The 25,663-nt window shown below is 45.8% G+C and overlaps 1 protein-coding gene across 1 annotated transcript in view; it reads right to left on the reverse strand.

Moving 5' to 3' along the window:
* Nucleotides 1-25,663, reverse strand: part of LOC147700848 (putative DBH-like monooxygenase protein 2) — a 477,613-nt gene that overhangs the window by 428,988 nt on the left and 22,962 nt on the right. Inside the window, exons 2-3 of the mRNA XM_086929749.1 lie at nt 4,267-4,413; nt 3,522-3,683 (exon numbers count right to left, since the gene is read on the reverse strand). Coding sequence (XP_086785875.1) covers nt 3,522-3,683; nt 4,267-4,413 — 309 coding nt within the window. The remainder of the gene's footprint in view (nt 1-3,521; nt 3,684-4,266; nt 4,414-25,663) is intronic.

The raw sequence follows: 25,663 nt of genomic DNA on the forward strand, positions 1-25,663 counted from the left end.
AAGTCATGTATTTAAATAAAAAGTATTTTTTTACTTTAATTATTTTAATATTTGAAGTTATTTAATATTGTTATATGTATTTATCTTTTATTTGATTTTTCATATAAAATGTAAATATTTTTTTGTTTACTATGGTGCTTATTAGGATGGCGGGCGGACATTTGTGCGCCCACCACCCTAGCGGTGCTGGGAGCGTCCGCCAGTGATGCGGCGGTCCCGCACCACTAATAAGGATCTGACCGCCACCCTGGTGGCCGCATTTGCATCTTTAACATTATGGAGGACGGTGCTGTAGACAGCACCTGCCGCAATGCCAAAGAGGCACGTCGTACATTGCCATGCACAATGTGTGCTTTTCCTGCCACCTTGGGCATGGCAATGTAGGGGGCGCACCAGAGGTACCCCCCAGGTGCAGTCCCCCACCCCTCCACTTTCCCGGGGGCCTGCAAAGGGCCCCGATGCAAAACTTTGTATGCCTTTCCATGAGGCCGGTTCTGGCATGCATCCTAATCTGGTGGACGATGCCTGCTAGGCACCGCCACTACTTTGGACCCCTTGCACCGTCCGCTCCGATTCCTGGCGGCAGACGGTCTTTGCTTCCACAGCAAACGCTATCATGTTCCCACCGCCATCCTAATCTGGCGGTGGGATAAATTATGTTAGATGGCAGAAGGACCCGCCAATGCAGGGCCGGCTGTTGCCACCACCGGCCGTGCGGTGGTGGTCCTCTGCTGGCCTGATAAGCCCCTGTGTTTTTGCATTCATTTGATTATGTTGAAGAGAATTTTTTACTTTCTAATGTTGCACTGGCTTGAGCAGGAATAGAAAATGTTACCCCTCTGTAATCCAACACTATCCCGACTGTTCCACTGTCTAGAGTGGGAACAGTAAATCTTATCCCTCTGCAATCTTAACACTTTTACTACTGTTCCACTGCAAGGAGTGGGAAAAGTAAATTTTACCCCTCCGCAATACAACACTTTCCCTTCTGATGAAGTTAACGGAGTTTAAATAGTAAACTTGACCCCTTCGCAACCAACACTTTCCCTACTGTTGCACCGACTGGAGTGGGAATAGGAAATTTGATCCCTCCAGTATCCAACACTTTCCCTACTGTTGCACTGAATGTAGTGGGAAGAGTATATTTGACCCCTCCGCTTTCCAGCACTTTCCCTACTGTTGCACTGACTGGAGTGGAAATAGTAAATTTTACCCCTCTGCAATCCAATATTTTCCCTACTGTTACAGTGACTGGAGTGGGAATAGTCAATTTCATCCCTCCGCAATCCAACATTATCCCTAGTGCAGCAGTGGCTTGCACAGGTAAACGCTGTGGGGCGGTGAGGTGGGGTGGGTGCAGGGTGGGGTGTGGGGTAGTGGATTCGACATAAGAAGGGAACATGAAAAATAAATAAATAAAACCACTTACCCACTTACCTTATTATAGTATTACATTATTAGAAAAAATCTGAAAGTATATATTAAAATTATAAATGTAATAAAAGTTTTTAATTATATATATGTAAATATATGAAAGGGTGTTGTTTATTATATATGTTTCTTTCACTTTTTTTAAAAAGTGAACTTGTTGTATTTGTTGATTTTATATTAAATGTACTCTATTTTTATTAAATAATGTTACTATTAAATATATCTAATATTGAAATGTATATATATTTAAAAAACAATATTAAATACAACCTTATTATTGACAACAATATTTTTGTTCTTACCATTATAAAAATAGGATGGCAATGTTTTTGACATCGATATTTTGGCCACAATATTTTGGTATGGCTATATTTTCATAGGCACATTTTTGTCAATTAATCTCTCCCGGCACTGGTCACTCTGCACAGGCTCCCAGAGGGCAATCACAGTGCTGCTATTTACCAGCATGAGAGCAGCACTGTGATTGGCCTGAGTGGGCTGACTTGATGCTCGCCCAGGCACAGGGAGCCTGCAGCTTTTCTCCAACCCAGCTGTACAACACAGCTGGGCTGGAGAAACCAAAATGCTCATGTCTTTTTAGCCGGCCTCGAACGACCGGCCCAACTGACATGCACACTTTAAAGTGCCTACCAGTCCTCTCTGAACTGTGACACTCAATCATGATTTCCCCACCCATCTCTAACCTCAGTTGATAATGGTAGGATTAGGAAAGACCTAGCAGCTGTGTTTCCCCTAGGGGAAGCATCCCTTAGATGCACTGCTGAATTGGCAAAAGGGAAGTAATCCAATATTTGATACTGATTCAAAAATCACTGTATCTCCAGTAATCCTCTTTATTCAGTATATCTCCCTCTGTCAAATATATTTACGGTATATTTTAATGGCGTGAATTTTTTAGAGTCCACCAGCAAAGTCACCAACCAGTAACAAATATGCATGGCACTTATGTTAAACACGCTCGTGGCAAAGTGTTCACAGATTTTTCTTCTAAACACTTTTTCCTCTGGAGTCCGCATTAGATTCACCTTTATAATCTCGATTTTGCTTGACGAATACATGCATGTTTAGTTTATTTTACATAGGGCACTCATATTAACATGCACATACTCATTGTTTACCGGAGCATTTCCTACTTAATTTTCTTCACTTTAACGGCATCCATGAGTTTTGGTTCATGAGAATATCACTGAGACTATTTGGGTCACACTATGACATGTCCCTTTAAGCAGTGGGCCTGTTTTTCACTTCACTTTAACATATTGCCTTTCAGAATAACCACTCCTGATGAAGGGCCATTCTAGCCCAAAATGCATTGGGATCATGTAAACAGTGAGATTTGTCAAATGAGTTCACTTATTGATTGACACCTACATAGAATGCTGCAATTTCATGATTGATCATATAAAGAAATTAAGAAATTCATTAACGAACAACATTCAAAAAGGATTAACTGGAGTTACAGTGATCCGGATCAAATATTGGATTACTTCCCTATTGAAAATTCAGCAGTGCATCTAGGGGCCTCTTCCCCTGGGGGAGCGCAACTTTTAAGTATTTCAGACATGCTTTTGATCAGAAAGTGATACCCTGGTACACGCATAAACAAGTTCACCAATCACCCCATCGTAGATGCAACCAGTGTGTGCGAACCAGGCATCCACAGCTAGGATTAGGAAAGAAAAATAAAATTTATAATAAAATGGTTTTACTAGCATTTTTTTTCAGTGGGGTGACGCCCTTTCGCCATAACGGAGGAGTGGCCCTGCTTGATTCAAATTTTGATGCAAGCACCAAAAAATTGCACTGCACCTATTACTAATATGTAACCCAATGAGTAACATTAACTACCATTTTTCTTACCACTTGCAGTAGAAAACAGGTATTTAAAGCTATAGATCAGGTCCTATTGCAGTGTTTTAAAAGCTGTGCCAAGCCAGAAGAGTCTTCAGATGCCTGTATAAACAGTGTTCAATGCCCGGAGTCCAAATGATCCCTCTGTCAAACATAGGAGGCACAGTTTCGTACGAATAATTGGATACAAGTTAATGAACTTTATATATAATGCTCACATTAGACATTTTAATGTCATAGGTGAAGGATGGCTCTGGATCTGGTTCTGCTACTGGTGCTTCTGACAGCAACTGGACAGATGCCATGAAACGTTGACTGGATCCATGATAGCGAATGGTGTCAGAAGTCCCATACGCGGCGATGATGCGCTGGGTGTCCGCCTACAGAGGGGAAGATAGACAATGTTACTGTTGAATTTTTCAACCTCTAACTACATTTTTCTAGATTCTCTGGCAGGGGTGTGGGATGGAAAGAATAAATTAACTATCACCCATGTTTGTACTTTGCAGGAGCATATTTTTACCCATCCTTTATAATGGTTATCTCTTTTGCATTCAGTTAACATGTAACCAATAGACAACAGCAGCACTAAATTACCATCATGATAAATTAGATTGCAAGGATGCTACCATCTCACCCTATGGTGGTCATCACACCTAACCACTATGCTAGGGAACAGTGATCAAAGAGAAAAGGCTGATCATGCAAGACACAATTCGGGATTCTTTATTACATCACATGCGCTTACAATGTCTCCAGCAGCGCTTGGATGCCTGGATTCACCTTGGGGATGCCCAGGAGTGGACATCTCACAGGAAAGCCAGGAAGGGTACCACAGCAGTATGAATACAGCGCTACGAGACCTCTGGGTAGAAGTGCGCTATATAAAATACAAACACATTTACATTTACATTATTGTCTATGTCATGGGCAACCATCCTCCCTCATATGATAACCACTTACTGAGACATCGACATCAAAGGGGTCACATGTTCTGAACTTGCGGCTGAACCTCATCGTTGTAAACCCTCCATTTTCCGACAAGAACCCAAGTTTGTAGTTTTGAACTGTATCCTGAACCGGAGGAACTTCCCCAACACCGTGGTAGTCCTGAAATAACGTACAATTTGCAGTTTATCCAACAGTACCGAGATAATATGTTGTGGTCATATTTTAATACAACACATTCCTCTACCACAAATTTGTATTTATTTATTTTCATTATGAACTTTTATATAGTGCAAACAAAATCATTTCTGGTAACAGAGCACTGTACAATGGAAAATAGTGGAGAATGTACATTTTGGTAAAACATAGAGTAGCAGGGTGTAAACAGAGTGCTGTACAATGGAGATAACATAGAATATGCACAGATAATACAAAGAGACACAGGATCATATGTACAAGCCCCTATCTCCACGGGACCATCACTTTTTGTGACGTTCCCGTGGCGATAGGACCCTTGCCTTATGTGAAGGCAGATTTAAGCCACTTAATGTGGCTTAACGCTGCCTTGTACATAAGGCACCCTTTCACGCTATGTTTTGTGTTAAAGTGGCGTGCTGTGGGCGTTATGGTGGGAGTTCCACCGCAACACCCATTGTATTTGGTGCTGCCTCCTATGCACAAGGGTGGCGAACATAGGAGGCAGTGCCAAAATTAAGACCAAGAAAATTCAGGTCTTAAGTTTGCAAAACAAGGAGAAATGCATTATTTTTCAAACTTTTTTTTCTTTTTACATGTGTGTTGTCTTGTGCAGCACACATGGAAAAAGCAAAATACCATGGTTTGTTTATGTACAGGAAGGTGTTCCTTCCTGTACATAACCAAACTTTTTGAAAAAATACCATTTTGTAACTTTCATGCGTGCTGCGTGAAGCAGCACACATGAAAGTTACAAAATGGCGTTTTAGGATTGTTTATGTGCAGGAAGGGACACCTTCCTACACATAACCAATCCTCCCCTGCACAAAGACACCCTTGCACTCTGGTGCAAGGGTTCCTGCGTTGGCGCTAAGTTGTTAAACTTAGCACCATTGCAGGGGGAAAAGCTAGGCTGCGCCACATTCTTGCAAATATGGTGCAGCCTCGTGTTTCTGAAGTGGCGGAGCATGTCGTTAAGCCCAGGAGGCTAATGACACGCTCTGCCACTTCATTGCACATTTCCCCCACATGGTCTTATCAAGAAGCATATCTAAATTGGTAGCTAGGCTTTCAATGCATTATACTTTCATGATGAGGTGAGAGGAAGATTGACAGGAAACAAATAGGTGTTGTCATAAAAATAAGCGAAAAAAGTCGAACAAGGAAGGTATTCAGTAATATCACTTTTACTTCTTTTTTAAAGAAGATTGTCAAAGGGTAGGGCCTGATCTTTACAGGAAGATAGTATCAGATTTTAGGGGCTGATCCAGATGAGGGACGGTGGTAGGTTTTCTTTTTGTTGAATTTTTATGGTTTCAGCAGTAGGGAGCTTGTGTTACAAGAGGATCTAATCTCACCAGATAGGACCAGTGTCTGGGTCAGATAGCAAGGAGTATTTTGGTTGATAGCTATATGCGTCATGCAGGCAATTCTTTTAAGAATCCTAGCCTCATAAGGTAGCAAGTTCAGTGAATGAATGACAGTGGTAATGTGATCACTTTTTTTAGTGTTGTGATGAGCCAAGCAGCCACATTTAGGGTATCCCTCAGAGGTGCAAGTTTTATTTTTGGAAGGTTCACAAGGGTAGCATTTCCATAGTCAAGTTTGGAGATCACAAGAGCTTGAACTGCTATTTTGAGTGGGCAGGAAGGGTTTAAGTTTCCTTAATGCGTGAAATTCAATCAATCAATCAATCAAAGACATTTATAGAGCGCACTACTTACCCAGAGGGTCTCAAGGCGCTTGGGGGGGGGGGGGGGGGTGCTGCTACTGCTCGAACAGCCAGGTCTTGAGCTTCTTCCTGAAGGAGAGGTGGTCTTGGGTCAGGCGCAGGTCAGTCGGGAGGGAGTTCCAGGTGTTGGCGGCCAGGTAGGAGAAGTACCTTGCTCCTGTTGTCGTTATTCGGATGCGGGGGACGGCGGCGAGGGCGTGACTGGCTGATCGGAGATGGCTTTTGGGTGAGTAGAAGTTGATGCGGTTGTTGAGGTAGCTCGGGCCTTGATCGTGTAGGGCTTTGTGTGCGTGAGTGAGGAGACGGAAGGTGATTCTTTTGTTGACGGGGAGCCAGTGCAGGTCTCTCAGATGTCCGGAGATGTGGCTGTGTCGTGGGATGTCGAGGATGAGTCTGGCTGAGGCGTTCTGGATCCGCTGGAGTCTCTTCTGGAGCTTGGCGGTGGTTCCGGCGTAGAGGGCGTTGCCGTAGTCCAGTCGGCTGGTGACGAGGGCCTGGGAGACCGTCTTCCTGGTCTCGGTGGGGATCCACCGGAAGATCTTCCGTAGCATGCGCAGGATGTTGAAGCATGACGAGGAGATGGCGTTGACTTGTCTGGTCATGGTGAGGGAGGAGTCCAGGATGAAGCCCAGGTTGCGTGCGTGGTCTGTCGGTTTGGGTGCGGTGCCCAGGGCGGGGGGCCACCAGGAGTCGTCCCAGGCGGAGGGCGAGGGGCCCAGGATGAGGACTTCCGTCTTGTCTGAGTTCAGTTTCAGGCAGCTGGTCGTCATCCACTCGGCTACGTCTTTCATCCCTTCGTGAAGGTTGGCTCTGGCGGCGGCGGGGTCGTTGGTCAGGGAGAGGATCAGCTGGGTGTCGTCAGCGTAGGAGATGATGTTGAGGTTGTGTTGGCGTGCGATGGCCGTGAGGGGGCTCATGTAGACTTGGTGATAAGCCCCTCTAATGGAGGCGCTGATGTGGCTCTGAAGGTAAAGGTTGATGTCTAGAAATTATACATAGGGATTTGCTGATTCAACAGTATGAGGGGTACAATTCAAGGCTGTAAGGAGTGGGAGCCAGTGCTTGATGTTAAAGGTGGAGTTCGGTGGAGAGATTGATAAGAATTCGGTTTTGAGGGTGGTAATTTTTAGGTCATTGAGAATAAGCCACTGTTGAGATTTAGTCAAGGTGTTATTAAGGATGCTGATGTCTTCAGATGAGGTTTTTTCATGTAAAGTTGCTCATTATTAGCATACATGTGGTAGTAGATGTTAGAGAGTTTGAGGATTTTGGTCAGGAGTTCTATGAACAGGTTGAACAGGGTGGGGGACAGAATAGAGACTTGGGTAATGATGATTGTGACTAGTGTCTGGTTGGTTAGGGAATGATTGATCAAGACTCTTTGAGATCTGTTTGTATGAATGAGGAGAACCATTTTAAGACAGTACCAGCAAGTCCCATCCTATGTTGTAAATGGTTCATAAGAATCTGTGTTTGAAAGTGTCAAATGCCGCTGATAGGTCAAATAGGATTAGTAAGCAGGACTCGTTTTGATTGAGTAAGCATAATGCCACATCGACAATGTTTACCATGGCAGTTTCAGTACTGTGACCCGCTCTGAAGCCATGTTGGCAAAGGTCGAGTACCTGGTATTTAGCAATGTAATTGCTGAGTTGCTGATAAGCACTTTTATTCGGAAGCATGGCAATAGTTGGAATGCTGGAAATAGGACATTAGTTGTTGGGATCAGAAAGGTCTGAGTCAGACTTTTTTTAAGATAGGGATGACTTGGCCACTTTTTAGGCAGTCAGGAATGGAGTCTTGTGTAAGAGAGGTATTGATGATTCTGGTCTATAAAGGCAGCTAGCTGTGTACTGTCACAATGAGTAATTTGGAGGGAAGAGGGTCATTGAAGTTGTTTGAGTATTTTATGTAAGTTAGCCGCTTTAATATCATAGTTTCATTGAATGGCTGAAAGATGGACCAACAGGCATTGATTTTAGGTTTGGAGGGATGACTACCAGGATAGCCTGCCTGTGATATGGAGGTGCAATGTTTTTGGGTTTTTGATCTGTAAGAGATTTGTAGCATTCCGGAGATCAATGTCAATACATTTTCTTTTCTCGAAAAAGAAGGACTCAAATGCTTAACAATTTGGTAGAGTTTAATGTCTGAGGAGGGAGAGTTCTGTTTCCCATTAGTTTGATTTTTAACAATTTACAAGGGCGTTTTGGGTCGGTTAGTTGCAATATCAAGCTGTTGATGAAAATTAGATGATTTGGAGCTTCTGATGTGCCTGTTATAGGCGCTCTGGTTTTGCGGTAGATGTTTAGGTTTGTCATAAGCGGGGTCAATCTCTATGCTCTTTATGCAAGTCTAAGGGAGCAATGTTCCTCATTAAGGATAATGCCTTTTGTATATATATATATATATATATATTTCCCAAAGTGCCTTCGTGCTGTGAGAGGTCACACAACATCGTCCCACCATTCGGTTTGAAGCTGCAGGCTGCTTTCCACCATGCAATATTTTCATGAGCCAACGCGTTTCAAGACTTCCTGTCTCTTCTTCAAGGGCTGCCACATCACCTCACTGAAAAAATGAGCATTGTGTTAATTTGTTGTTTTTATTCGTTATCATGCTGTCCCAAGTAGGCGTATCATTATAACAAGAATTCTGGGACATGAAGTTCAGTGCTCGATATCACTCAGTCTTTAGTAAGTTCAGTGGTGCAATGTAATTTTGGGGCTGTATTGTACCTTAGTAGGTGGCAAATGTGGGTGCAGCCTTATTAAAGCAGGGGACGCTGTGCACACAGTCCTGAAAGGTTCTGGACCGAATGCCTCTGCAACCGGCTTTACAGTCCAAACCGGCAGCAGATGGTGCTCCTCTCCGCGGTAAGACCACCGCGTAAGTTTTATGTTTCCCAAAGTGCCTTCGCGCTGTGAGAGGTCACACAACATCGTCCCACCATTCGGTTTGAAGCTGCAGGCTGCTTTCCACCATGCAATATTTTCATGAGCCAACGCGTTTCAAGACTATAAGTGTGTGTATGTGTGTGTGTATGTACATATATACACATATATATATAAATACATAAATACGTCCACATACATACATATGTAATATATATATATATATATATATATATCACAGCAACCTGCGCTCCTTCAGCAGCACAGAACGGACCACGCCAACAATGCTTGCAGAAAAGGTTCTTTTTATTTCAAGACCAACAGGCATTACGCGTTTCGAGTCTAGCGACTCTTAATCATATGCCACGCCGTTACATCAGTGGGTTCGTTTGGTTCTTAAAACGTAACTTCCTAGACATTGAAAAAGGACAAACGTCTGTTCTTCCAATCTTGATTTAAATTTAAAGGGCAGTCAGTTGTTTGTTTAAGTTCGTGGTTTGTGCAATTATTACCAGTGCTGCGAGGGTGAGTACAATTTTATAGTTCAGGTTTCTACTTTCAACCCCCAAATGGTTCTGTGATACAAGTGTTCCCTCGTTGCAATATTCATTCATTCTTGTTCCAACATTACAGGGACTGCAACTCCCAAAGTGCACCATAACTGCCCTTTACCTTCTTTTGTTGGTTTTCAATGTCGATATTGGCAAGACTCTGCTTGCTTCGCTGCTTTCTGAGTGCAAAAAACTTGCTTCAAAGAGGATAATCCATTACTCAGTCGCAGTTCAACATCATAGTCCCGCTACCACCGAGTCATTTTACAGCTTGTAGTTCGCCTTTGAAAGGTCAATTTTCAAAGCATGAAGTGCGTAGGGAAAATTCACTCGCAAATCCTGGCTGTCAGAATGTTCATTCCCCAAGTTGAGGCGGGCCTCTCAACGTGGCCCTTCCATCGAAACTTCGTTCCTGTACAATATTCCAGCCGGGGGCACTCCTTTCAAAGAAGCTCCTCGCTTCATTTTGCAACAACCTGACAGGTAGGAGTGCTGCTCCTCACGGATTGGGGCCCGTTTCCAGGTGTGTCAGACACCTCATTTTAAATCACAGCAACCTGCGCTCCTTCAGCAGCACAGAACGGACCACGCCAACAATGCTTGCAGAAAAGGTTCTTTTTATTTCAAGACCAACAGGCATTACGCGTTTCGAGTCTAGCGACTCTTAATCATATGCCACGCCGTTACATCAGTGGGTTCGTTTGGTTCTTAAAACGTAACTTCCTAGACATTGAAAAAGGACAAACGTCTGTTCTTCCAATCTTGATTTAAATTTAAAGGGCAGTCAGTTGTTTGTTTAAGTTCGTGGTTTGTGCAATTATTACCAGTGCTGCGAGGGTGAGTACAATTTTATAGTTCAGGTTTCTACTTTCAATCCCCAAATGGTTCTGTGATACAAGTGTTCCCTCGTTGCAATATTCATTCATTCTTGTTCCAACATTACAGGGACTGCAACTCCCAAAGTGCACCATAACTGCCCTTTACCTTCTTTTGTTGGTTTTCAATGTCACACAACATCGTCCCACCATTCGGTTTGAAGCTGCAGGCTGCTTTCCACCATGCAATATTTTCATGAGCCAACGCGTTTCAAGACTATAAGTGTGTGTATGTGTATGTGTATATATATAAATACATAAATACGTCCACATACATACATATGTAATATATATATATATATATATATATATATATATATATATATATATATATATATATATATATATATATATATATATATATATATATATATATATATACAACCTTCAAAATTCACTGAAAAAAACAAAGGTTTCAGGCTTGATATAGTTAGGAATTATCATTTAAAAAACCTTGTAAAAACTACTTCTCCAATTGGTTGCTAGCTATTTGAAAGTCTATATTAGTTATTGATTAGTTAACTGAGTATTTGTGTGGGAGAGTGAATGTATATGTGGTTCTGTGGGAGGTGTGTGACTGCCCAACGATGTGGGAATAGTTCTTTTATTAGGTATATGACTTTAAGACTACATGTTATAACAGTTGTTTGGGTGAGTGAATATCTTTATAGGTGTGGTGATGAGCAAATGTCTCTCTTAATGGTACATGTCCAACAAAGTAGAAAAATAAAAGGCAATGTATGTGCCAGTTGTTGTTTATAAATAAGTATACATAAGACTCAGTGATTGTATGCGTGACTGAATGGATAACTGTATACTTGTAATAGTGATTTTATAACACACCAAGTATAATTTACTATCTATATCGTTAAGGTCCAGTGGAACAGGTAGGGTGTATGTCCCTAAAATTAAAAGAGCCAGGATGGGCGGACGCTTGTTCTGCTATTTAGCAGCTCAGTTGTGGAATTCGCTTCCTTAGGCACTCCGGTTGGAGAGTTCTGAGCCCATTTTTAGGAAGGGTCTGAAGACGTATTTATTCCCAGCTTCCTGAATTTTGCCCTGGTCCTTTTTGGTTTTTGCTGTTGAGTTCTGTTGATACCGTAGCGTGGGGACACACTGGTTTCAGTGTAACCCGGCACTTTACAAATGTAACTAATATTGTTATTATTATTATTATTATTATATGAATCAATAAAGTGGTGTTTGTATAAGTGTTTAGCTAAGTAAATGTAAGTATGATCCATTGTTTGCATAAGTGAATAGGATGACTGTTAGATCTGGGGGTCTCTAGTTGGCAATGGTTATCACCTTTGTCCAAATAGGGACCCTTACTTCTAAGTCAGGACAAGGGGATTACTCTCTTTAATAATCCCTGCTCACCCCCTTGGTAGCTTGGCACAAGCAGAAATGCTTATCTTAGAGGTAGTGTGTTGAGCATTTGTGAATATACAGTAATACAGTGATAACACTACAGATGGACACAACACAGGTTTTATAAAAATAGGTATTCTTTATATAGACTTAAACACAAGACCACAAATGCCAAAAATCCACAATACTATACTAAAGGTTACTTAAAGGATGATAAAAGTCTCTTAGTTCAAGTTGTTGGTAAATGCGACAAAGTTCTCAACAAAGTTCTTGGATGCGGCACGCAAAGTAAACAAAAGGCTCGCAGGAGGGGAGATGCGTTGGTTCCTTGACCCGGGGGAACACGGTTGCGTCCTTCCTCAATGCTTGCGCAGAGTAGGGGACTCGTCGTGAGCATTACTGGTACGGAGGTGATGCGTAGATTCTCGACCTGTTGCGGTGCGCAAGATGGCGCCTTGATGCAATGCGATGCCGATGCGATGATCCAGTTGCGATGCGAGAAGATGGCGCCCTTGATCCGGCGATGCGATGATGATGCAATGACGCCCTGGCAGCCTTGCGACAACTCTGTACTTTGGAGCCGCGATGCGCTTCTCCGGTGATGCGATGACAGCTCTCTCCATTTGTCACGCTTCTCCGGCAATGCGACAGCAGACAGCTTCGATGAACACACGCTTCCAGAGAGATGCGACAAACTCTTGCTTCTCCGGCGTTGCAATGATTTAAGCTGTGACGGCGACACGCTTCTTCTCGATGCGTCGCGCTTCCAGCTCCCAGCGGCATGCAAGTGACTGGAGTCAGAATTCCCAGCAAAGAAATTCAGGAGGGAGCTGGAGGTGAAGTCTTTTGGCCCTGAGACTTCAGCAGGAGGCAAGCACAGTTCAAACCCTTGGAGAATATTCTGTAGATGAAAGTCCTTGCAAAGTTCCTTCTCCTTTCCCTTGGCAGTGAAGAAACCACTGCAGGCCAGACCAGCAAACTGGCAGAGGGGCAGTCCAAACTCCTGCAGCTTCTTTGGTTCTTCTCCTTGGTAGAAAGGTTTCTGTTTCCAGAAGTGATCTAAAGTCTGTCGGACTCGGTCCCAATATGTATACCCCAAAATCCTTTGTTCTCTGAAGGCAGAGAGGCTTCTGTCTAGTTCAAATCAGATCCTGAGCACTGTGTTTACATGACTCTTCTCTTCCTTTCACTGTGTAGGGCAGAAACATCTGACGCCCCACAGGAGGTGGAGCCAGCACACGGGAGGGAAGATGCAGCTCTGGAGCACTCTGTTGACAGGATTCCCCTTCTCCTTTCACTGTGCAGGGCAGAGACATCAGACAAGCCGCAGGGGGTGGAGCCAGCATTGTGGAGGGAAGGCCCAGCCCTATTCAGGTCCCAGGTGCACTCTCCCCTCCCATCTGGAAGTAAATCTCCCTATTCACCACTGGGATGTCCCAGACTGTCTCCTGGAATTTCCCCAGCCCTGTCACACACAAACCCAGACAAGGAATACACAAGTCAGCAGAGGCGGGCTCAAATGGTTAGGCAAGCAAATACCTACTTTTCAAAAGTGGTATTTGCAAACACAGAATATCAAAATAAACTTTACTAAAAGATGTATTTTATTATTCTGAGTTCAGGCATACTAAACTCGAATTTCTACCATGTTCCCTGAGTCAGTTAGGATTGTAGGGATGTAACAATCTTCACTGCCCATTCTAATCTATGAGAACAGGTAGCCTTCAATAGTAAAAAACGAAAATGACTGTAATTCACAACTAGAACATGCTACACACATCAGAGCATGTCCTACCTTATACTTACAATGCACCCTGCCCTTGGGCCTACCATAGGGGTGTCTAATATGAAGCAAAGGGAAGGTTTAGGGCCTGGCAAGTGGGTGCACTTGGTCAAGTCGACATGGTAGTCACAGACTACACACAGGCCTTGCAATGGCAGGCCTGAGACACACTTTACAAGCTGCTTCTGTGGGTGGCACAACCCGTGCTGCAAGCCCACCAGCAGCATTTGCCCTACACGCCATGGTGCACTGTACTAGGGGCTGACAGTAGATCAAATAAGCCAATCATGGAATCCAATCAGCGGAGAAGTGTGGCTCAATGGTTAGAGCGGCAGACCCTGATGCAGAGGTCTAGCCCGGAACCAGGGTTCAATTCCCCGCCTCGGCGGGTCTTGGGCTCAAAAATTCCACGGACCTGATAATATTCGCCTCGGTGCCTATTCCAATCATGGAGTCCCACTCTGCAACTCTGGCCAATAGCTTGCTTAATCTCTACAACGGCACCCACAACGCTAAGGATGCCTGGCCTCCACCTTGGGGGTGCCCAGGAGTGGACACCTCACAGGGAAAGCCAGGATGGGTTCCACAGCGGTATTCGTACAAGCGCCTTGAGACACTTGCGGGTGAGTAGTGCGTAGTATCAATAGTGAGTAGTATCAACTTACATTTATATAAATTTAACATAGGGAGCACTTGCACTGTGGCACTGATTAGCAGTGGCACAGGGCCCAAAACATACAACCAGCAAAAATAGGTCAAAACAGAGGAGGCAATCCGTCTAAAATGGAAGGGAGACTAACGCCAATGATGTCAGGTCTAACACGTGTCCCCTCCAGCTGAAATGTGGGGAGAACTACCCTTCCCCTTGGGAGTTCTCTTCACTAAGGCGGGAAAATCTGGACAGACCATCAGCCTTGCTCTGTTCTGTACCAGGGTGGTGTTCCACCGTAAAGTCCATACCCTGTAGGGAGATGGACCACCTCAACAACTTTGGGTTCTCACCCCAATCTGCATCAGCCATCTGAGGGACCAGTGGTCGGTCTGAACCCCGGAAGTAAGTCCCAAACAAGTATGGTCTCAACTTCTTCAGCGCCCAAAGCACAGCAAATGCCTCATGCTCAATTGCACTCCACCTCTGTTCCAGTGGAAGTAACCTCCTACTGATGAAGGCTACAGGTTGGTCAAAGCCCTCTTCAGTAATCTGTGCTAGAACAGCCCCCACGCCATGCTCTGAAGCGTCTGTCTGTACAATGAATTCTTTTGAGAAGTTGGGTGCCTGAAGCACGGGTGCTGTGCACATGGCAGTCTTCAGGGCATCAAAAGCTTTCTGACAGGTGCCAGTCCAGTTCACTTTCTTGGGCTGCTTCCTGGAAGTCAGCTCAGTCAAAGGTGCAACAATGTTGCCATACCCTTTGACAAACCTCCTGTAGTATCCCATGAGTCCTAAAAAGGCACTCACCTGTGTCTGAGTCTTTGGGGGTTCCCATGCCAGGATGGTATCAATCTTGGAGGTTCTAGGGGCGCCATCTGGCCGATTCCTACCTGGTGACCCAAGTACACAACGGAGCCCTGCCCGATCGGACACTTACTTGCCTTGATCATGAGGCCTGCCTTGCGCAGTGCCATCAACACTTCCCAGAGGTGCTGCAAGTGTTCCTCCCAACTGGCGCTGAACACTGCGATGTCATCCAGGTAGGCATCACTAAAATCCTCCAGTCCAGCCAACACCTGGTTGACCAACCTCTGAAAGGTGGCAGGGGCATTCTTCATCCCAAAGGGCATAACCCGAAATTGGTAGTGCCCATCTGGTGTGGAGAATGCTGACCTCTCCTTAGCCCCATCGGTCAAGGTGATCTGTCAGTACCCAGACGTCAAATCAAACGTGCTGAGGTACCGTGCAGCTCCGAGCCGATCAATGAACTCATCAGCTCTGGGGATGGGGTGAGCGTCAGTCCTGGTGACTGAATTGAGCCCTCTGTACTCCACACAGAACCGGAGTTAAGGTGTGGCACCCGGCGAGGCAGCCTTTGGGACCAAGACCACTGGGCTTGCCCAAGGACTGTTGGAGGACTCAATGACCCCTAAAGCAAACATCTTGGAGATTTCCTCCTTAATGTGAGCCCTAACCTTGTCAGTCACTCTGTGAACCTTGTGCTTCACAGGAGGACTGTCACAAGTGTCCACAATATGGGCGCACCAATCTGTGACACCAGGAACCAAGGAAAATAGATCAGAGAATTGCCCCAACAGTTGGCGACAATCTTGCTGCTGATCAGGGGTCAGTGAGGCAGAGAGGCTGACACCATCCACTGACCCATCTTGCTCTGTTGCAGACAGCAGGTCAGGAAGAGGCTCGGTCTCCTCCTTCATTCTATCACCTGTCGCTAGGAGCATGCCCACTTCGGACCTTTCTAAGTGGGGCGTCAGGCGGTTAACATTAAGGACCCTCAAAGGGTTCCTTGGAGACCGCAAGTTCACCAGATAGGTGACATCACTCTTGCGCTCCACCACCTCATATGGACCAGTTCACCTGTCTTGGAGCGCACACGGCTCCACAGGGGCCATGACCCAAACTTTCTGTCCAGGCTGAAGCTCAATCAGAGTGGCATTCTGATCGTACCACCGCTTCATCTCTTCCTGGCTGGCTTCCAGATTCGCCTGAGCGAGATCCCTGAAACGCCTTGTTTGTTTTCTGAAGGCCAGCATGTAGCTATCTACATCCTGGGGAGGTTTCCTGGGAGATTACTCCCAGCCTTCCTTTTCCAAACTCAAAGGTCCTCTTACCCGGTGACCATACAAAAGCTCAAAGGGGCTGAACCCTAGAGACTTCTGCGGCACTTCTCGGTAGGCAAACAGAAGGCATGGCAAGAGGACGTCCCACTTATGCCTCATTGGTTCTTCAAGACCCATGATCATGCCCCTAAGGGTCCGATTAAATCTTTCAACCAGCCCATTACTTTGTGGGTGGTAAGGAGTGGTGAACTTGTAGGTAACACCACACTCCTTCCACAGAGACTTCATATAAATGGAAATTAAGTTTGTACCTCGGTCAGACACATCCTCTCTGGGGAACCCCACATGGGAGAAAATCCCCATCAGTGCACGTCCCACCACGGGGGCGGTCACTGTCCTGAGTGGAATGGCTTCCTGGTACCGGGTAGCAGGGTCCACCAAGACCAGAACAAACATGTTGCCCATGGCTGTCTTGGGGTCCAGTGGCCCCACAATGTCAATACCTACCCGTTCAAAGGGGGTACTGACTACGGGAAAAGGTTGGAGAGGGGCCTTGTGCCTCCTTCCACTTTTCCCACTTGCCTGGCAAGTTTGACAAGTCCTACAATGAGTATCTGAACTCTTTCTCATCTGGGGCCAATAAAAGTGGGAGACAAGCCTTTCAAATGTCTTTTTCTGCCCCAGATGACCAGCTAATGGAACATTATGAGCCAAACCCAGTAGGAAGGCTCTGAAGCGCTGGGGTACCCTCAGCACACGGGCTGACCCAGGCTCAGCAACCTTAGGCTCGCTATAGAGGAGACCGTTCTCCAGTAGCTCCAATGTGATCCAGACTGATCACCTGCTGCCTGGTTTGTGGCCTGTTGCCTCAAACCCACAAGAGAAGGGCACTTCTTTTGCTCTTCAAAAAACTTCCTCCCTGGAGGGACCCCCTTCTTGCTGCCAATGGGTCAGCTCAGGTAGGTTCCCCAGTTCAGAAACTTGCTCACCAGTGGGTTCCAGGGCATCCCCCTCAGGGTCTGCCTGCTCCTGGACCGTGGGAACAATAGGGCTGGTTTCCCATGCCCATGACCTCTTCTCTTTAAGGCAGATCCATGGGCCATACTTTCAGGCTCCAGGGTCTCTTGAACACCCTTAGCTGTCATAGACCGATTGGTCACACATGCCCACTCAGGCAGACCCAACATCTCCAAATGTGCCTTCCTCTCCACCTTAGCCTAAGGGGAGCTTTCTAAAGCATTGCCTAACAGACAATCAACAGGCATGGACGGCCTCACAGCCACTTGAAGAGTACCAGAGACCCCCCCCACTCAAAAGGAACTTGAGAGCCACCTTGCAATGGCTCTCTGTGTTGTCAGCGGCAACAACTGGGACGAATGCATGAGGGAATATCTGCTCCTCAGAGACCAAGTGACATTTGACAGCTGTCACACTTGCTCCTGTGTCTCTGGGAGCCTCCACTCTATGGCCATTGATGGTCACCCACTGCCGGTATTTTTTAATGTTATCAGGCACCTGAGTTTTAGGGACCATCTCAAAATCTCCTAATGAGACAAGGGACATTGCTGCGGGACCCCACCCACCTTGGGCACCCATCTCCTCCCCACCCAGGGCTACACTGGCCATCTGACGGGGTGGTGCACGGGGTGGCACTTTCTGAGGACACTGGGGATCATACCAACGGTGTCCCACCTGCTTACACTGAAAGCAGGTAACAGCCCCCCTATGAACAGGTTTACCTGTTGGGGGTCCTGACTTCTTTTCAGGGGGAGGCTGGGAACCCTTACCCTGGTTCCCTTGGGAATTACTTTGGGGACATTTATGGAACTCCCTCTGTTTACCCTTGTCCCCTCCACTCTTCTGCTGGGGACCCTGCCCACCTTTGGTGGAGTCTCCTCCAAGACCCTTGTGGACCCTGGTACTGACCCAGCGGTCTGCCTCCTCAGCAAGCTTTCTAGGATTAGTCAACTTGCTATCAACAAGGTGATGGCGTAGCTCTGGAAAACAATTAGCAGATAAGTGCTCCCTGGCAATCAAATCATAGAGAGATGAAAAATTATCAATATTACTACCCCTCACCCAACCATCCATGGTTCTGCAAAAGAAAGACACATATTCTACCCAAGTGGTTCCCTACAGTTTCTTACAATTCCTGAACCTCTGTCTATAAAGTTCTGGAGTTAACCCATATCTTGTCATCAGTGCTTCCTTCATGTGGTTATAAGACATCCTATGCTCTTTGGGCAGGGTTAACAAAGTGTCCCTACCTTCAGTGACAAAGCGGCCCCACAACCCCGCTCCCCAATCCTTCTCAGGGACCCGGTAGGCCAACATTGCTATCTAATAGGCTGCAAACCACTGACCAATATCTTCACCTTTCTGAAACTCTTTGATGACATCCTTGGGAATATGTACTCTGCCTTCTGAAGGCACAGATGGTGCGCTTCCACCAGAGGAATTGATCTCTAAGCCCTTGGCCTTGATCTCTAACTCCCTCAACATTCTCTCATGCTCCATTCTCATTCTCTCTCTCTCTCCAAAGACAACCTGTTATTCTCTGCTTCCCTCTGACCCTCCATCTTAAGCTTAGCCAACTCCAGCTTCAGTGATCTATTTCTCTCTCTGTCTTCCAGTTGTCTGGGGGACAGGTCTTTGGAAGAGATGCTGCTGCCAGGTGGGGACAGCACACATCCCCTGGCTGGAAATTCTAGCCCATCATTTTGCCCATCTGTATCCCCAACAGGCTCCACAACAAGATCAGGGATATATATGGCTTCTACCCAGGCCCTCAGCACCTTTTGGTAGTCTTCCTTTTTAGAAATGTCTGATGTAGCAACTTTCAATTTCCTGCAGAGATACTTGAGCTGTTTCACAGTGTAGGTTTCCAACCTCTGTTCCTCAAAATCAAGATCCATAGATGCAACAGATGCTGGTTTACTCTTGGAATAAGAATTGGGAGTCTTTAGAAAAATTAACAGTTCCAAGGAAAAAGGATTCTATAAAAAGAAGTATGTGGTCGCGTGTGGTCTTCACTCACTAGTAGTGTACGCCAATTACTGTAGATGAAACACAAATGCAAAGTCCAAATCCTCACCGCTGACCACCAATGTTAGATCTGGGGGTCTCTAGTTAGCAATGGTTATCACCTTTGTCCAAATAGGGACCCTTACTTCTAAGTCAGGTCAAGGGGATTACTCTCTTTAATAACCCCTGCTCACCCCCTTGGTAGCTTGGCACGAGCAGACAGGCTTATCTTAGAGGCAGTGTGTTGAGCATTTGTGAATATACACAGTAATACAGTGATAACACTACAGATGGACACAACACAGGTTTCATAAAAATAGGTATTCTTTATATAGACTTAAACACAAGACCACAAAAGACAAAAATCCACAATACTATACTAAAGGTTACTTAAAGGATGATAAAAGTCTCTTAGTTCAAGTTGTTGGTAAATGCGACAAAGGAAATTCAGGAGGGAGCTGGAAGTCTTTTGGCCCTGAGACTTCAGCAGGAGGCAAGCACAGTTCAAGCCCTTGGAGAATATTCTGTAAATGAAAGTCCTTACAAAGTTCCTTCTCCTTTCCCTTGGCAATGAAGTAACCACTGCAGGCCAACCCAGCAAACAGCACACTGACAGAGGGGCAGTCCAAACTCCTGCAGCTTCTTTGGTTCTTCTCCTTGGCAGAAAGGTTTCTGTTTCCAGAAGTGATCTAAAGTCTGTGGGACTGGGTCCCAATATTTATACCCCAAAATCCTTTGTTCTCTGAAGGCAGAGAGGCCTCTGTCTAGTTCAAACCAGTTCCTGAGCACTGTGTTTACATGACTCTTCTCTTCCGTTCACTGTGCAGGGCAGAAACATCAGACGCCCCACAGGAGGTGGAGCCAGCACAGGGGGGGAAGATGCAGCTCTGGAGCACTCTGTTGACAGGATTCCCCTTCTCCTTTCACTGTGCAGGGCAGAGACATCAGACAAGCCACAGGGGGTGGAGCCAGCATTGTGGAGGGAAGGCCCACAGAATATCAAAATAAACTTTACTAAAAGATGTATTTTATTATTCTGAGTTCAGGCATACTAAACTCGAATTTCTACCATGTTCCATTAGTCAGTTAGGATTGTAGGGATGTAACAATCTTCACTGCCCATTCTAATCTATGAGAACAGGTAGCCTTCAATAGTGAAAAACGAAAATGGCTGTAATTCACTACTAGAACATGCTACACACATCAGAGCATGTCCTACCTTATACTTACAATGCACCCTGCCCTTGGGCCTACCATAGGGGTGTCTAATATGAAGCAAAGGGAAGGTTTAGGGACTGGCAAGTGGGTGTACTTGGCCAAGTCGACATGGTAGTCATAGACTACACACAGGCCTTGCAATGGCAGGCCTGAGACACACTTTACAAGCTGCTTCTGTGGGTGGCACAACCAGTACTGCAAGCCCACCAGCAGTATTTGCTCTACAAGCCCTGGGCACACATGGTGCACTGTACTCGGGGCTGACAGTAGATCAAATAAGCCAATCATGGAATCCAATCAGTATATCAATTTAACATAGGGACCACTTGCACTGTGGCACTGATTAGCAGTGGCACAGGGCCCAAAACATACAACCAGCAAAAATAGGTCAAAACAGAGGAGGCAATCCATCAAAAATGGAAGGGAGACTCACGTCAATGATGTCAGGTCTAACAATGACTTTATAAGTGAATATGATGTGTGCTAGTGTGTAATGTCGATATAGGTGTATAAGTATATTTGATTGTGTTCTATTGATCATTGACTGCATGTATGAGTGAATATGTAGGTAAGTGATTAGATGTGTGTATAGATCTAGGAATCACTGAGTGGGTATGCAGAATCATCATTGGTGTGTCAATGGATTTAAATATGGTACTCTGTATTTTACAGTGAGTGATGAAAAGTTATACTAGTGTATGATGAGATGTATCATCACGTGGATGATGTCAACAGTGATGTCATTTGAGATGTCATCAGTGATGTCACTGACCATGTCATGAATGATGTAATATGTGACATCATCTGCAGTGGATTGCAGGCGCGCGAGATATAGTTAGTACAACTAACTAGATCGGAGGAATTTCAATGGTTTTGTACGAGTGAAAGTCCAGCTAACTATAACACCCCTAAAACCTACAGTTTTTTCCATGAATTTCTAAGGTTTTTTAAATGCTAATTCCTAAAGATATCAGGCCTGAAACCTATGTTTTTCAGTGAAATTCAAAGTTTTTTTAAATGCTAATTCCTAACTATATCACGCCTGAAACCTTTGTTTTTTTCAGTGAATTTCGAAGGTTTTGTAAATGACAATATTTAAATGTATTAATTGTTTTTTTATACTGATTTGCTACATTTTTTAAACTATTTATCTTTAGATATTTTATTTTTTTAAATTACATTGTAATTACATTATACATTACATCACAAAATATACTTTCTCAGAATGAATTACTTTAGTTTAAATACTTTCCAAATAGGCAATAGACTTTTAAGTACAGTAGTTACAGTTGTTGCAATGGGCAAGACAATTTCAAACACAAAGCAACATTGACCTCAATGTGTTTTTCTAGTTAAATGCAATTAGTTACTTTATGGATTACTTTTCTAACGTCAGGACTAGATCCTAGATTCAGTCCTTGGACATCTCCTGTAAACGGTTGAGTAAAAGTGTTTTAGTTACAGTAGTGATTTTTAAGGAATAATATTGTCTTTTAAAAGTTGACACTTCGAAAAATGTTCACATAGAATCACCAATGTTATCCTATGGGAGGAAATTCACTTAGCAGGTAAGTAGTGTCATCATTACTTTTTCTTACTCAGTGGTGGATCCTGGTTCCAGCACTGGTGCATCTCCTGTAAACAGTTCAAAGAATATGTTTAAGTCATACAGGCGATTTTTTAGGAATATTTTTAGTTTGTGAAAATAGACAGAAACTTTTCTGGTGAAAACCATACAATGGATTCCTATGGAAGGAAATTCAAGTTCCTGGTAAGTATGGTTAGGGTTAGAATTACTATTGAGGATCAGTACTGAGCTCATAGATGCAGCACTCAGGTCTCTCCTGATAACAGGTGAGTAAATCGGAATTCGTAGTTCGGCTGCTTTTATAGGAATTTTTTTAAGTTCCAAAACTCCACAGTTAGAAGAATTTCCAAGTGAAACCAGTCAATGTTTGCCTACAGAAGGAAATTCAAGTTACTGTAAGGATGGTAAGAATTACTTTTCAGGATCAGTAGTGGGCAGAAAGATGCAGCACTGAGGTCTCTCCTGATAATAGGTGAGTAAATCGGAATTTGTAGTTCGGCTGATTTTAGAAGAATTTTTTAAAGTTCCAAAACTCCACACTTAGAAGAATTTCCAAGTGAAACCAGTCAATGTTAGCCTATGGAAGGAAATTCAAGTTACTGTAAGTATGGTTAGAATTACTTTTCAGGATCAGTAGTGGGCTGGAAGATACAGCACTGAGGTCTCTCCTGATAACAGGTGAGTAAATTGTAATTCGTAGTTCGGCTGATTTTAGAGGAATATTTGTACGTTTCAAAAATAGACACTTAGAAACTTTTCTGGTGAAAACCACACAATAGATTCCTTTTTTAAAGGAAATACAAGTTACTGGTAGGTACGCATAGATTTACTTTTCAGGGTACGTACTGGGCTAATAGTTGCAACACTGACGTCTCTTGTGATAGCACGTGAATAAATCGGAATTCGTAGTTCCGCTGATTTTAGAGGAATATTGTGCTCAATAGTGAAGGAAGGGGTGCGGGCCTGAGGTGACATGTGTGCAAACACGCCCTGTGGCGACTTTTAGATTGGGGAATTAATTCCTCTTCAATCCTAAGGTCCCCTGTGAGACAACTAGCCCACCAGGTACCTCCAGTATGTGCCAGGGAGCTGTGTTGCAGAGAGGTGTTCAGAGGACATGCCCCCTTTTTACAACACTCTACAACGCAGCTCCATGGCGCTTAATGGAGGTACCTGTTGGACTAGTTGGCGCCTAGGGGACTACTGGATTGAAGAGGAATTATTTCTCCAACTTAAGTAAAACTAAGCATACTAAGCTCCGCCCATACCTTCATTACTGTGCAAAAACGCGCCCGTAGCGTGTTCTAAGTTGGGGCATTAAGTCCCCTTGCACACTGGGGGTCCCTTGTGGCCAACTAGCCCACCAGGAACCTCCAGTATGCGCCAGTGGTCTGCTTTGCAGAGCGGTGTAAAAAGCGGCGTGGCGTCATTATACCTCTCTGCAACGCAGCCCCCTGGTGCGTTTGCAGAGGGGGAACTAATTCCCCTTGCATACTGGGGGTCCCTGGGGGCCAACTAGCCCACCAGGAACCTCCAGTATGCGCCATGGGGCTGCGTTGCGGAGAGGTGTAATGAGGCCCCACCCTTTTTTACACCTTTCTGCAAGGCAGCCACCTGGCGCGTTTGCTGAGGAGGAACTAATTCCCCTTGCATACTGGTGGTCCCTGGGGGCCAACTAGCCCAGCAGGAACCTCCAGTATGCGCCAGGGGGCTGCATTGTAGAGAGGTGTTCTGAGGCCACGCCCCTATTTACACCTCTCGGCAGCCCCCTAGCGCATACTGGAGGTTCCTGGTGGGCTACTTTGCCCCCAGGGACTCCCAGTATTCAAGGGGAATTATTCCCCCCTCTGCAAAGGCGCCAGGGGGCACGTTTGCAGAGTGGTGTCTTAATGTTTTTTGGGGGGATCGGCAAGGTTGCGTATCCTGGGATTTAAAATAAAATACATTTTTTGGGCCTTGGGGGTCCTTGTGGGACCCCCTGAGCAGGCCTATGCTGTGTGTGCCGTGGCGAGCTCGGAGCTGCCTGCCGAGACTGCCTGCTCGCCCGTTGAGACTGCTGCCGGGCCGTGAGGCACCAGACGTTCAGGCGTGGGGTTGTAGACTCCTGCTAGCATCCACCAGAGACACGTTGATTGCAGACCCAGATCCTGTTTTTACCATTGCCCCGAATAAGCAGGGAGTGGGGAGATGCCGAGGCTGCGGCGATCGTGCTCATGGCTTACGCCCGGCTCCAGCCTCCAGCTCCAGCATCAGGCACCTTCACCGGGGGCATCTGGATTGCGGTACGTCTGGATTGTCCCAGGTGCGGGTGCAGATGTGCTTGCCACGGGACATCACTGTGTTGTGCAGCACCCGCAGAAGCGGCGGCGGCGCCCTGAATTGGAGGAGTTCTCAACAGCCGCAGTAGCTGCAGAGAGGACAACAAGGGTCCCAGCGGCAGCAGAAGTACCCCAGTCTGCTCTTCCCCACCCCACATCGCATAGTGAACCAAAGTGAGCGATGACGGGGGACAACTGGAGATAGCAGGAGTGAACAAACGGCACACAGGAAATCTCTGCCTCTGCCCCCCTTCTGGTTTGCACCCTTGGAGAGAAGTGCTGTAGGGCTCTGTGAGGCAGCCCTCCCTATCCACTTTTGCTCCTCCATCTTGCTCCCCCCTGCTGCCGTCACCACCACCACTGTACCTCGCGGTGAGCCGCTGCGAGAGTATTCAAGGGGAATTATTCCCCCCTCTGCAAAGGCGCCAGGGGGCACGTTTGCAGAGTGGTGTCTTAATGTTTTTTGGGGGGATCGGCAAGGTTGCGTATCCTGGGATTTAAAATAAAATACATTTTTTGGGCCTTGGGGGTCCTTGTGGGACCCCCTGAGCAGGCCTATGCCGTGTGTGCCGTGGCGAGCTCGGAGCTGCCTGCCGAGACTGCCTGCTCGCCCGTTGAGACTGCTGCCGGGCCGTGAGGCACCAGACGTTCAGGCGTGGGGTTGTAGACTCCTGCTAGCATCCACCAGAGACACGTTGATTGCAGACCCAGATCCTGTTTTTACCATTGCCCCGAATAAGCAGGGAGTGGGGAGATGCCGAGGCTGCGGCGATCGTGCTCATGGCTTACGCCCGGCTCCAGCCTCCAGCTCCAGCATCAGGCACCTTCACCGGGGGCATCTGGATTGCGGTACGTCTGGATTGTCCCAGGTGCGGGTGCAGATGTGCTTGCCACGGGACATCACTGTGTTGTGCAGCACCCGCAGAAGCGGCGGCGGCGCCCTGAATTGGAGGAGTTCTCAACAGCCGCAGTAGCTGCAGAGAGGACAACAAGGGTCCCAGCGGCAGCAGAAGTACCCCAGTCTGCTCTTCCCCACCCCACATCGCATAGTGAACCAAAGTGAGCGATGACGGGGGACAACTGGAGATAGCAGGAGTGAACAAACGGCACACAGGAAATCTCTGCCTCTG

This window comes from Lissotriton vulgaris, chromosome 7, assembly GCF_964263255.1.
Source record: "Lissotriton vulgaris chromosome 7, aLisVul1.2, whole genome shotgun sequence".
Taxonomy (NCBI): Eukaryota; Metazoa; Chordata; class Amphibia; order Caudata; family Salamandridae; genus Lissotriton; species Lissotriton vulgaris.